Source organism: Colius striatus, chromosome 5 (assembly GCF_028858725.1).
Source record: "Colius striatus isolate bColStr4 chromosome 5, bColStr4.1.hap1, whole genome shotgun sequence".
Taxonomy (NCBI): Eukaryota; Metazoa; Chordata; class Aves; order Coliiformes; family Coliidae; genus Colius; species Colius striatus.
The window spans coordinates 20,094,749-20,108,389 of NC_084763.1; the positions used below are offsets into that span (position 1 = coordinate 20,094,749).

A 13,641-nucleotide genomic window follows, 5' to 3' on the forward strand; every position below is an offset into this window, starting at 1 on the left:
TTTTATGGACATATGAAAACTTTCCCAATGAGTGAAGTAAGCTAAGTATAAAGCACTCAGATATTGTCTTTCTTTCTGCAATCATGGGCCAAATAATTACATTGGAAGGAGAATGATAGTTCAATCAAGAAGCATTTTAACAAAATAAAAAGTCATGAGATCTGACCAACCTTGAAAGAACTTGTAATTTGTATTTCTTTAAAAAGCATGAAAGGTATTTAAACACAACTGGAAACACCTTAATTATTTGGCTAGTAAACTGCCTTATTTTATGCAATATTATGGACTAAACAAAGAATATCCACATAAACACCAAAGAGAGACAGCCTGGAATTTAAGACTGCCTACACTTGATTTGTATATTAAAAGAGTGGCAGGAAAAACAATCCTCTTTATTTCAAGTAAAATACAAGATATGCAGTACAAACAGCATTCAAAAGTCACTCTATGAATGCTACTGTTATCAGAGGGAAGAAAAAAGAAGAAAAACACAACAAGGCTTCAGGACAAATAAATCTCACAACATCTTAGTTATCCTCTATGATAAAATCTATAAAATTATGAAGGACTCTTCAAAACACAGTACTTTTTAACATTTCTGTTATCAGAAAGTTAGTAGAGTTTAATGTTTCAATTGCAAAATTCAAGCATGGAGACTCAAATGAAATAAGTATTCTAACTAATAAAAGTATACATTCCCACATTTTAAGCACCAAAACAGAGAGCTATCCTGGAACTGACTGAATAGTTTCGTAACATCTGAATAGATTAGAACATTCAGTGTTTCATTTCAGTTTTTACCTCTTTTTGTTTTTTAATGATGACAGAAAATTCCGTATAGGGGATCCTTGGATTTAATTCACATCCCATTAATGTGGCGCCCTCATAATCCTTGATGTAGCCAACATATTTTGCTTTTGGTACTTTGATATCTTTGGAGAAACCCTGAAGAAAAAAAAAAAACTCAAGTTGTCATGATGTCATTTTTATTTTAGAATCATAGAATACTTTTGGCTGGAAGAGACCTTTATGATCATCGAGTTCAGCCTTTGCCCGAGGCCTTTCAACAACTAGAACATTTCCCTAAATGCAACATCCTCCCGTTTCTTAAACACTTCCAGGGACAGTGACTGCAGCTCTTCCCTGGGCAGCTCGTTTCAATACCTGACAACCCTTTCAGTAAAGAAATTCCTCCTCATATCCAGCCTGAACCTCCCGTGGTGCACCTTGAGGCTGCTTCCTATTGCTTGTTAAAAGGGAGAACAGAATGACCCCCACCCTGCTACAACCTCCTTTCAGGCAGTTATAGAGAGTGATAAGCTTTCCCTGAGCCACCTTCTCTCCAGGCTAAACAGCCCCAGATCCCTCAGCTGTTCCTCATATGAAACATGCTCCAAATCCTTTACTGGCTTGGTAGCCTGCCTCTGGATCCTCTCCAGCATCTCAGTGTCCTTCTTGTAGAGAGGGGCCCAAAACTGGACACAGTATTTGAGGTGCGGCCTCACCAAAGCCGAGTACAGGGCAACGATCACCTCCCTACTTCTACTGACAACACTGTTCCTGATACAGGCCAGGATGCCATTGGCCTTCTTGGCCACCTGGACACACTGCTGGCTCATGTTCAGCCGCTGTCAACCAACACTCCCAGGTCCCTCTCTGCTTCCCAGCCACTCTTCCCAAGCCTGTAGCACTGCTGGGGGTTGTTCTGGCACAAGTGCAGGACCCGGCATATGGTCTTATTGAAACCCATGGCACTGGCCTTGGCCCAGCCATCCAGCTTATCAAGATCCCTCTGTAATGCTTCCCTACCTTCAAGCAGATCGACATTTCCACCCAGCTTGGTGTCATCTGTAAACTTACTAAGGGTGCACTCTGTCCTCTCATATAACACTTGTTTTAATTGAAATGCTAGGATGACTTAGAACCAAACTCATCACAACATTTAAATACAGACAATAAACCAAAAAGAGTTACAGAGCATGGTTCATAGTGATGTAAACATCACACAAGGGACTTGGTGCAAGAACAGTTAATTGCTTATATGTATAGGAAAAGAAGGGAGATAGAGAGATAACTGAATGGAGGAAAAGATTTTTACTGTCAACAAATTTCCTTTTTTTTCTTTTAAAACTCCTAATTTATTATTAAAGGATGCCAGTCTTGTAGTCGTTAGTCAAGGAAAGCTGCTGTCAAAGTTAATGAGATAACAGTAATTTTATAGTTAGAAAAAAAATTGGGTTTTTTTACTTTTGTATTTCAAGTCAATAAATAACAAATCCTGTTAAAAGTTGCAAAGTTACACTACAACCTTTATATAGTTCACAATCACAAAATAATTAAGCAAGACAATAAAAAGCAGTGTAGGACTCTCACTTTGGCTGCATTTTATTCCTCTGTTACAGTGGTATCTGTGAACCCTTAGCATAAAACAGGACTCACTAATAACAATTTACCATCAAAGGCTTCAGAATTACATGGAGATTAAGCAAATTAGTGAAGAGACATTACAGATGTGAAAAGGGTCTGTCCACACAGACCTTGTCAGCTCTGTCACAAGCGCAACTTTCATTCATTTTGAATGTGTGAAAAGCAAATTGTATCAGTTTTATATATAGAACTGTAGAACACCTGAGGTTGGAAGAGACTTAAGGAGGTCAGAGCACGTCTGCTCAAGGCCTTGTCTTGAAGACTGCTAAGGACAGAGATTCCACAACCTCTCTGGGCAAGATTTTCCAGTATTTCACCACACTTAGGACAGGAATAATGAAAAAGAAAGAAAAAAAGTCTTCTATCTAATTTCAATTTCCCATGGTGCAACTTGTGTCCATCGCCTCTAATCCTGTTGCTGTACATTTCTGACAATAGCCTGACTGCATCTACACTCTATCATCTGACCAGATAGTTGACAACTGGTTAATCCAACAATTGTATTTGACAGATTAAACATCGCAATTGTTTCTGAACTTGAACCTCATACCTCTTAATAGAAGGAGCTGTGAGCACAAGTCAGGTAAATTCTAGTCTGCCATGGGTATGTCTGGTCCTTCTTTAAACTTCTTACATAATCAGTGATGGAACTGAATGAAGCAGACAACCCACATTCAACTGGATTTCAGACTTGGAAAAGTCTGTAAATATGCTGTAACAACATTAGACCTACATTCAGATGATTCCATCAGAGTAAAATGCACTATAAGTCAATATCATAACACAAGATGAACACAGAGCACATTCTGTAGATAAAAAATATACACATAAATGTGCAGTATGCATTTTATCCAACTATCTTGTCATGTCCAGTTGTTTAGTTCATCACTACTAGATGTTAACTTCTTGCACCAAGTAATTTCTTACACCCACTTACTTGTTTTTTGAAGTAGCCAATAGCATACTCATCTGCATACGTGAGAAAGTTGAGAATGTTGTGTTTGATGTGGTACTCCTTCAGATGGTTCATTAGGTGAGTCCCATAACCCTGTGGGAAATGTACAAGAAAAAAGCCATTACAGAGCTTTTGGGAACTGCACATCTTAGAAATTGTGGACTGAGGGTTATTATAGACTTTTTAAAAATACAGTCTTTCCTCCAGATCCTACTTTAAAGATTTTCTCATAAGTAACTTGGTGAGGCATACTCAAGATCAAACTGTTTTCAGCCTTTTAAAGGTATCTTTGTTACTCAACAGGCAAGACAAAATATCACAGCGTCTAGTGTCTGAATCAGATTTAATCTAAAAGAGAGCAAAACCTTGACTCTCTCTAGGGGTAAAGTGTAGCTCTAAAGAGGTACACAGTCCTAGAAATTGTAATTCAAGGTGCACACAATATTTTTTTTCCTTTTAAGTTAGATGTCAACTATTAATAGTCACATTTCACCAAAAACAAAACTACATATATAGTACAAATAGGGCATCCTTTCTTAGCCCTATCATTTCAAAACTGCAAAGCAGTAAGAATACAGATTCTGTGCTCCTGTAACAGTTTATAATCTGAATTTCTCATAGGGCACACAAAAGGGAATAGCAAAATAGTTATTACCATAATAAACAGCAGAAAACTGAGCCCACAATCAAATACCTATGCCTTCTGACTGCACATGGGAATAATTTCTATTTTCATTCAATGCCAAAGTAAACAAAACATACCATTTATTCACATTTCCAAGTAAGCTATAGCCTTCTTCTGCTGTGAGATGAAGAAATAAAAAATAGACAGAAAAGTCCATAATAATGTGTTGTTTCTGCATATGCCCCATTTTAACGTCACAGAGAATAACTGGACACTTACAGAAATATACAGAGAACGGTTTTGGATATTCTGTTCTTGAAAACTCGACAAATTTTTACTTACGTACATAAGCCAGAAAAAATGACTAGAAAATATATAGTTCTGATTTAATTCACAGTTTACTTGCCCCAAACGTGAAAAGAGCCAGCAAGTTAGGTTACTGCTGAGGCTCAATACAAAATATTTACAAAATCCTACCTATCTAGGTACAAAATTTGTGCATCAGTCCCTCCTTTCCAGCTAGTGTTTGAGGCACCTGGTATTCGGACCTCATATTCAAAACTAACACCTCACATGTGTAAAAATAAGTACAAAGCTCTTAAAGCCCTATATCCACTTGTTAAAGTGGCACACATCAAGCATGGCATCAAATACAAACAAGTGATTTGATAACTGATGACATGTTAAGTGGCACAGCACTTCTTAGAAAGCTGATGTGCTCAGGATAATGAAGAGACTTACTAATTGCAAATTAGTTTTTGCTGATCTGTTTTTTGATAACCTTCACAGGATTTATTCATTCTCACAAACATTTGACAAAGTCCTACAAGGAAACTAAGCCAAGTACAGTAAAATTTAAAATAATTTTGTGATGTGATCAAACTATCTCAAAAACAATCCAACTTCTAATATTACATATAAAGGAAAACAGGACCCATATTTCTTTCGCCAGTCTCAAACTGAATTAAAATAGGATTTTTTTTACCAAGATTACGCAGTTCACTCATGTCTGAACATTTGGATTTGCTCAGTTACCTGCTGGTGTGTGTCACCTTACACAGACAGGAATGTGGGAAGGCAAATTTTCAGAAATAGTCAACAGATCTTCACATACAGTGAGGTGCCCAGAGGGTAACAACAGAAATTGTGTATTATATGTGCATATGCAACCTATACAGGCTTTCTGAGGGGTTAAATCTGTTTGCTCTATTATATTCTAAAAGGTTATCCCTAAAGAATCACAACACACTTTTGGCAGCTTAACTTGCATAATTAAATTGGCTGTTTTACTAGAATGAAAACACCTTTTATGAGTTATCCAAGCTTAGAATAAACATATCTAAAGCATGTTCTGTTATTGTTTGCCTTTGCTAAAACACTTGGATACTTTTATAATAGGCCACTGTTCTCGTAACACCAGAGTTCAATAAAATCAAATATAACTCAAGTACCAAAAATTGGCACAGGTCTTTAATCCCACCGTGTTACCCTTCAATTCCCAAAGCTCTTCCCTTCAAAGGAGGGCAAGTTCAACTGTTACAATAAACTCTAAATTAATCCACATCTTTACTCAGTTTTAAGTGAAAAACAAAGCTACAGCACCATCTAAAGGCAAAATCCTGAATCAAGTGATCATAGATCTTCCTGTAGTCCCTGCAAAAGCGAGAAGAATCTCCTGTATTCAGGGTGCTCTGTGCTCTCTCAACATAGCAGCTAATTCTCTACGCTCTGAAAATATTTTTTGGAATTCACTGAATAAAGAGTCTATAAAAGAGTACATGTGTTTGGGATGCATATTCATATGCATATGAATTTTGCATATTCGTTCATTTGCATATTCATTCATATGCATTTTCATTCAAATCATGTAACTTACAAGGTGACTGAACACAAATTAGTGTCACACACAAGCAACATCTCAGTCAATCATAAAGTGGATCACTACTATTGCTGAAGATGGAGTAGTGAATAGTCCAAGAATGGGAGACAACTGACCGCTATTTTTGTGTTGAGGAAGATTTTTTTACTATTATTATTAGACGGAATCCTTCTATTATGCTGACAATTTTAAACCTGCACATTTCTTTTTGTGTACCATATTCTGAATCACTCTATCTTTCACTTTCTGTTTGACCACTCTGCAATATATTCCGTGTGACTAACAAAATTAGAAGTATATGTAGTAGTGAATGGGACTCAGATATACTTCATGGAATTGTTTTTACCTTGACTTGCTCATTGGAAGTCACAGCACAGAAAACAATCTCCGTAAATCCCTGGGAGGGGAACATCCGGAAGCAGATACCACCTATAACACGGCCATCTTTTATTAATGCAAGCGTCTTGTGTTTCCTGAGTAGACAAAATAACAGTCACTTTAATTCATGCACATAGTACATAAAGTGCCATTACCTCCTCTTTTTCAGAAACTTGATTCGTTTCTTTCCATGATGCTAATGCAATTGTATATGCATCTGTTAAGTTAGTTGCTTGTATTTACAGAAGAGCTGCTATTTTAACATCATGCTTTGAATTTACCATAAAATTCATCATTCATGCAGTAAAGTCCTGGCCTTGCTAAGTACTCCTACATACTAGGGTAATGTCCAATAAATATGAGTTGTATTGCTTTCATTGAATCTATTGCTGACAGTTATGCTATTGTGCAGTTCTCAGGATGATTTTTACTCTGACTAAATTAGAAATTAATGGAGTTACAGGACAGCAAGTCCTTTCTAAGCGAGTCCCATTTCCTTGCATGCACTCTCTATAGCTAAGCTATCAGTTTCAAATGCAGCTGATGAAACAAGAAACTATATTTCTCATTTCTAATCACCCACTCCTTGTGGAATCAAGACCAGAATAAATATCCATTTCTGCTGCACTTACATTGACTGACAGGAAAGACATAATGAGGTGCAATCTGAATTCTTGTGCTAAGGATTAAGAATTTTAGTGTGATCCTCAAGGCCTGGAAAGATTTCCACTGCACCTATTCTCCAGATCATTCAACACAGTATCACATAAATTGTATAAACAATACAGTAAATGTACACAAGGTATCTGGGGGACAAGGTTGGAGTCAAAAGTAAGCCCCTTCCAAAAAAAGGTAGTCTGAAGAATAGTTATATTTTGTGTCACAGTTGAAGGAGATTTTACACATTCTTCTTTTTCTTGTACTTATTTTGGTGCTTTTTATTTGTGGCATGTAGTAACAATGCAGTAGGTTGAACTTTAATTTTGTTTCCTCATGTTTGATTTGTTTAAGCAACAAGATTCAGTAAGGAAGGCCATTTCAAAAAATCAGGACATTAAAAGAGATAGTAAGGCAATAAGTGAAAGAAACTTGCAATGAGAACTGTTGGACCCCCGAATCCCGTAATTGACACAGGTTTGTGTATACCCGCTACTCAGCACAGGTCACCGGTGTGTGTCCCTGGAGATTCACAGCAGATATTGGGGTTCTCTGAGCTCTTCAGCCATCCTTTGCTTCCTTTGGGTCAACTGTTTGCCACAGGCACATAAAGGAGAGCATTTTCTTGCTGTAGTAATATCCATACCTCTTCTCAAGCAGAGACTGCTCTATAATGAAGAGCACTTAAACTACCAACAGTTCCTCTCAGTCTACTAGAAGAGTCTTTCCCAATAAGGGAGGACCTAGAGAAATATGGGAGAAGGTCACGGCTCAACAGTACTACTTATTTGGCTTTGATGTTCACTTATGAGGGAATCTGACTTCTTTATCCAGTAGCCTCTGCCTGAGATCACAGTGCTACAAAGGCTCCTTAACTCATATAGGATCCCAGAGTGCTGCCTCTTTCTCCCAGTCAAGTGGTGACTACTCCAACACAGAAGACGTAAAAGAGTCTGGGCTGGTGCTGACCCTCATAACAACAGTATTGTTTGCCTCTGAAAAACCCAGAAGAAGGCTTCAAGGTCAGTCTCCTGTGCCTGGACGCTGAAGTCCTGTTTGACAGTCTCCCACACTGGGCTGTTTGTGCTCCAGGGACTGCATAGACCCAGCAGCAGCAGCATTTGCTGGCACCAAGAGAGTGTTGCCAAGGGGAATGCTAGTGAGTCTGAAAGCAGAGGAAATGGTTCCAGAAATGTTTTTGTAACTGCTGCAGCTACAATACAGGGCACAAAGACAGACACCGCAGATATCGGTGGTGGAGGAAGGCTCTTCCACAAACAAGGCTGGGCATTTGGCTGTGGTCAGCTCAGTCAGAGTTCCTTGAGGTCTCTGCTGACACACAGCAATAAGCCCATAACACCCTCCACTGTGAAGTGCTGCAGTCTGAACAGCAGACTCCTAGGCTATTCTTGAGCATGGACAAGTCAGGGGCACAAATTTTTGGAGAGCATACTGGCAGAGGAGAAACAAGCTCTCCAGGAAACACAACAGTGGAAAAGTGGACATCTGCGAGAAGAACCTCCCTTTGTGCTTGCACAACTGAAGTACAATTCAGTCAGGATACTAGGGTTAGGTGGAGGATCATGTACAACCTGTGGATGCTGCTACAGCCAACATGTCCCTTTTCAAGTGCCTGTGGTGTAAAGTTGTACCCAAAGCAAGTCTTGCACTGACCAAGCAAGGAAACTTGCACTGATAAAAGTAAAACCAATGTGCATGGGTGAGGACTGATTCCCATGACGAATTTAACAATTTTCTTCATCAGTTCTACAAGTTCTTCTCATTGAAAAACTTAATCTCTCCTGCTATTTGGTTCATTATCTTCACAGACAGATGATGGAGCAGCCTACAAGTAGTATGGGCTTGGAAGCCACTAATAAGCACCAGAATTACTTGCTGACTTTCAGTTCTAACATTCAGAAGTACGAGATATGTGGGAGCCCTTCCCGCAGGTCCATATCCCACAAGAAGACATTACTTACCGTTGATACAGCTACTGAGATGCTACTTAGATACAATCCTACTAGATTGGCCAGGAGTTATAGGGACACGAAAAGATGGGAAAAGGTGAAGCTGCCTCCACACCACCTTGGCTGGCCCCTTCCTATGCTGGCTGCCTGCAACCAGCACCAGGCTCTCTCAGTCTCACTGGCCAAACCCTCATCCAGCAAGCAGCACTCACGGATCAAAGACCAAGCGTGTGATGTACTCCTTCGGCATTCGAGGAAGTTGATGGGAGAACACGTTCTGCAAACCAACCAGCCACATCATGATCTTCTTGTTGGGCTTCTGGTTCAGAGAATTGCCAACCACGTGGAATTCGATCACTCCCCTGCGCTCCTCCAGCCTCGCTGCCTCATCCCGGGCTGAGTGCGCTGACAGGAAGTTGGTCTGTGCCACACCAAACAGAAACAAATCCACATTTTGGAGATTTCACATGCTGATGGAACAGCCTTAAGCAACAAACAAGTTAAATCTCTTTATTCCACAACATCTTTTTACAAAACTAGAACTGATAAAGATTATTATCATTGTTTTTTTAGCAGAAGTGACACCATCAAACAAGCTGGATATAAGTCTACACAACAGTGTACAAAGGCATATTCAAACTTCTTTGGGTAAAGGCTAGGTAACAACAGTGATGGTTATGACTCAACGAGTTCCAAAATCTCTTGGAGGACAGCACTCATCCAGCTGAAGCCTATGCCACTAAGTCTTCTTATTTTCTTTAGTCTATCCAGCTTAGACAGAAGTAGTGGATTTGCCTACGCACACTGAAAATCCCATATTTTAACGGCAGTGCAGGCAAAGTAATATTTTTTCATTTCATTGGTACTTTTCACCATCTACACTACCACAAGAGCCTAAAAAGAACATTTTAATTGCTACTGATCTTGCTGTTATGTATCTAGCAATTCCATCTAAATGTCTGAATGGAGATGAAATTAATACAGATGATTTATTTAACTCTTTTTTCAAGATCATTTTACAATGCCAAAACATCTCTGCATGTACATACTGTTTACTTTTTAGAGCAAAGTTTGGCTGCTGAGTTTCTAGTCACTGCCAGCCTCAACAGCCAGACTGGCACAGCATTTGCAATACGCAGAGCCATCAGTCACAATATATAGTCTGAGTAAGAAATGTAGGTGGTTCCAAATCTTCATCAGTCCCTAGCTAAACCTTGGCAAATATGAATTGCTGGCAAAACTCAGCCTGGCAAAGGGAACAGAAGGAGGAAAAGCCAGCCAAAAAAAAAAAAGTGTGCAATTCTGTACATGGCATAATTCTGCAATTCTGTTTGTTTTTCTGTTCTAGCAGAAAAAAAAAAAAGAGCAACTGTGAAAGACAGAGCAAATAACTGTTTAGATCAGTCTTTTTGCACCCGATAGAGTGCAGAACTCTGGGTCTTTCATTCTGCTGCAATTTTTGAACCCCATTCTCCTTGTCTTACAAGCTACATCTATGATTAAAAATAAAAAGCACACTCTGAAGCCATTCTGTAACAAAAGTACTTTGCAAAATAACCTGGAATCTATTTTTTTAACTACCACTGGTTTCCAAATTGTGTACTGGTTTACAAACAGTACACAATCCATTAAAAAAAAAAAGTAGAACCATTCCTTTTACTGATGATCAATATTTTTTGCTCAGCTAATCATACTCTCTGAGAGTCTCTATTTTTCTTACTGACAGCATGGTAAGGTTTGTGGACTCTTAGCTTATTGTACTCTAGCATGTGAAACAGTCTTGAAAACAGACCATTTGCAAACAGACTAGGTCTATGTATTTCTCACCTCTGGCCCGAGCATTGCTGTAGGATCTGTAATTGTTGACATTACTTCATTGATTAACTCAATTGGAATATCTCCTACAACCCTTGGTCTTTTTGAATCCTCCAGAGAATAGGGTTCATTATTTTTTCTCTTTTCCCCTATAAAACAAAACCAGGACAAATTAGAATAACCAAATTGTCATAGACTGGCATCATGACACTTCTGGTTTATTCTTTAATTTGTATGCCTAGTTTTTTTTAATCCCTTTAGAAAGGAAGAGAAAGAAATGCAATCCAAACAGTACTTATCACTGCTGCAATTTTGTCTTTGTCTTTGCTGCAATTTTGCCTGACAAAATTTGTGCTGTTACTATGAAGCAGGATGAATATATCTCTCCTTCTCCTTTTTCCCTGTAAATTCACAGTGAAAATACTTGCTTTTCTTTTTCTTTCAGCACCCTCTGCAGTGAAACTCTGTGCTGCTGTCTTGGAAGGTCAGTGCCCAACATACAAATTACAGTGCATAATTTTGGATAACATGAAACTTCATTCTGGGATCCATTATAATTAAGCATCCATTATAGATTTATTTCACTCATTTTATAAACAAAGCAACAAATACAGTCTGACACGAGACACATATTTTACTTAGAAAATCTATTTGAAGTTTCCAAATCAAAATATACCAATTTAATTATTAACTGCCCTACTAACTGCTTAAATTGCTAACTACTTAAACAAATCCATGAAAGAAAAATCCACCAAGGACTAGTAGGTACAACAGTACTGATAGAGCCAGCTGCTAACTCAGGATTTATTTAAGCTGCAAATTGCCAAATAGTAGAAAAGCACACAAACAGAATATCACTCCATGATTACCTTGTTCCTGAATTCTTTCCCTAAAGATCTGCTACTGGTCATAGTCAGAGCCAGGATGCAGAATTTTGCCTTTGTGATCAGCATTTAGCAGTGAGATAAATTGGTTTGGTTTTGTTTGGTTTGGTTTGGTTTTTACCCCTAAAGAAAATCCACAGTAGCTTTAAGATCTTCTTTCTGAAACAACCAGATAGTTTAGGGCCCACTATGCCCACTATTTTACATAGAAGGTACAGACTGTTTTCCCACAGCTACTGGGCTCTAAATATATGAGGATCAAACTGTTCAATCTCCTTTTCAGACTTTCAAGCAGTACGATTTTCTTAACAATAGAATTTTATTATAAACCTGCCTTCACTGTGGGAACAGTCTATTCCTATTCCTTATTTCTTACTTTTTAAATGGTTATTCATATGTGAAAGGACATTTCTTCTTATTTCCCAAGGGACTGATTTATTGTTTTAAAACAGAATTTATAATCTATCTGTCAAAAGCTTTCTGAAAATCCAGGTACACAAAGCCCTTTCCAAACGTGCCACCACTTCTGTCATGGATATGTACAATTCATGAGTTGTAGAAAAGGCACACAGAATTTTTACACATCACATTACTCACAGATTTATTCATTCAATTCTGAATCAGTTTATTATTGTTTCTTCTAATTGTCTGAAATCAGAATTACAATTGACAGTTTCCTGAACTCTCTTAGAATTTCTTTAAAAACTAGTTTTGCATCTGTGTGTTTCAATTCTGTGGTGTCAAGGGCGATTCCAATGAGACAGCTCAGCTGCACAACTTAATAATTAGTTTGTCAATTCCATATTCCTTTTCACACTCTCAAAAAAACCCCAGAATTCCTCTAGTGACTACTTACTATTCATCTTGCTGATCTGTAATTAAAATAATCTTCTTCTCATTCACACTTCTAAGGCCATTTACCAACTTGTGCCTCAAAGAAAGCTGCAGTTTAGGAGCTGCTTAAAGTTCCTCTGTAGCTAACACCAAGTCTTAAGAATTCTTTTAGCTTTTTTTTTTTTTTACTTTACATGAGCTCATGATCATCTCTCTGACCTACAAACTGATAGGCTCATTAATCCTGAGGAGTTTGGAGAAGAATTTATTAGGAGAATTTATGCATTCAACTTATTTTCCAAACCCTTTTTTTTTTAACCTGACCTCATTCAGGTTTTAAATTTAACCTAGTTGGTGTGACTGTGCATTTCTTTATGATTCTAATGTATGTAATTTCAGTATCTTGAAAGATTATAAAAAATAAATGCAATGGCCCCTTCTACTCTGTCTTTATTTAATTGAAACCTTTTTTCATGGCTCATAGTACATGTACTCCAAGTAAAGTGTTCTTCAACAACCTCTGAGACCATCAGACCTTCCCCATTTTATTTTAACAAATGTTCCCCCCGCAATACAGTTGCCATTTCTGCTTGTTAAATGTTATCATAGTGAAGAAAAAGCATGTGTGTCCATGTCTTTTAGTAACAACACCTCAAGGTTGCTATTGCAGAGTGAAGGCAACAGTCACCATACACCGCAACTACTGTTTACATCAACAAAAGCCACAAACCAAGTTTCCCTCTTCATTACCTAGGTTTGGGTCAAGGGCAGAAGAAACTTTGCAAGCAGGACTCATATTCCCACTGTTGGGTTGCTCTAGAGATGACGGACTTGCACTATATGAAACAGATCTTGCAACAGGAGGAGGACTGATAACTGCAATGACATAAAAGACAAACACGAAAAAATCAGAAACCCATTTCAGTGCTGACTGAAGGACTGACCCACCTTCACACCCACCACCTGAGAAGTAACAGCTAACATTGTGCAACAGAGCAATGACATCTGTTCACAAGCAGAGAAATTAAAGCTTTATCTCAACCAGGTTTTCTAAATTTCTGCCTAAAGATGGAGTGTATTAGTGCTGGAAGACAGATTGCAAATACCAGGCTCTATTATTCTGCAGTGCTGAGCACAAGCTAAGAAAACAAACTTCCTTCACATACCTGCCAAGACTGCTGGCATTTAGCTTCATGAAAAGGCCTTTTGTAGGGGCC

General features: G+C 38.3%; 1 protein-coding gene across 1 annotated transcript in view; it reads right to left on the bottom strand.

Moving 5' to 3' along the window:
* The window catches only part of KAT2B (lysine acetyltransferase 2B), a 43,928-nt gene that overhangs the window by 8,390 nt on the left and 21,897 nt on the right, over positions 1-13,641 (bottom strand). Inside the window, exons 8-13 of the mRNA XM_061996199.1 lie at positions 13,175-13,300; positions 10,719-10,855; positions 9,104-9,312; positions 6,233-6,359; positions 3,365-3,475; positions 802-945 (exon numbers count right to left, since the gene is read on the bottom strand). Coding sequence (XP_061852183.1) covers positions 802-945; positions 3,365-3,475; positions 6,233-6,359; positions 9,104-9,312; positions 10,719-10,855; positions 13,175-13,300 — 854 coding nt within the window. The remainder of the gene's footprint in view (positions 1-801; positions 946-3,364; positions 3,476-6,232; positions 6,360-9,103; positions 9,313-10,718; positions 10,856-13,174; positions 13,301-13,641) is intronic.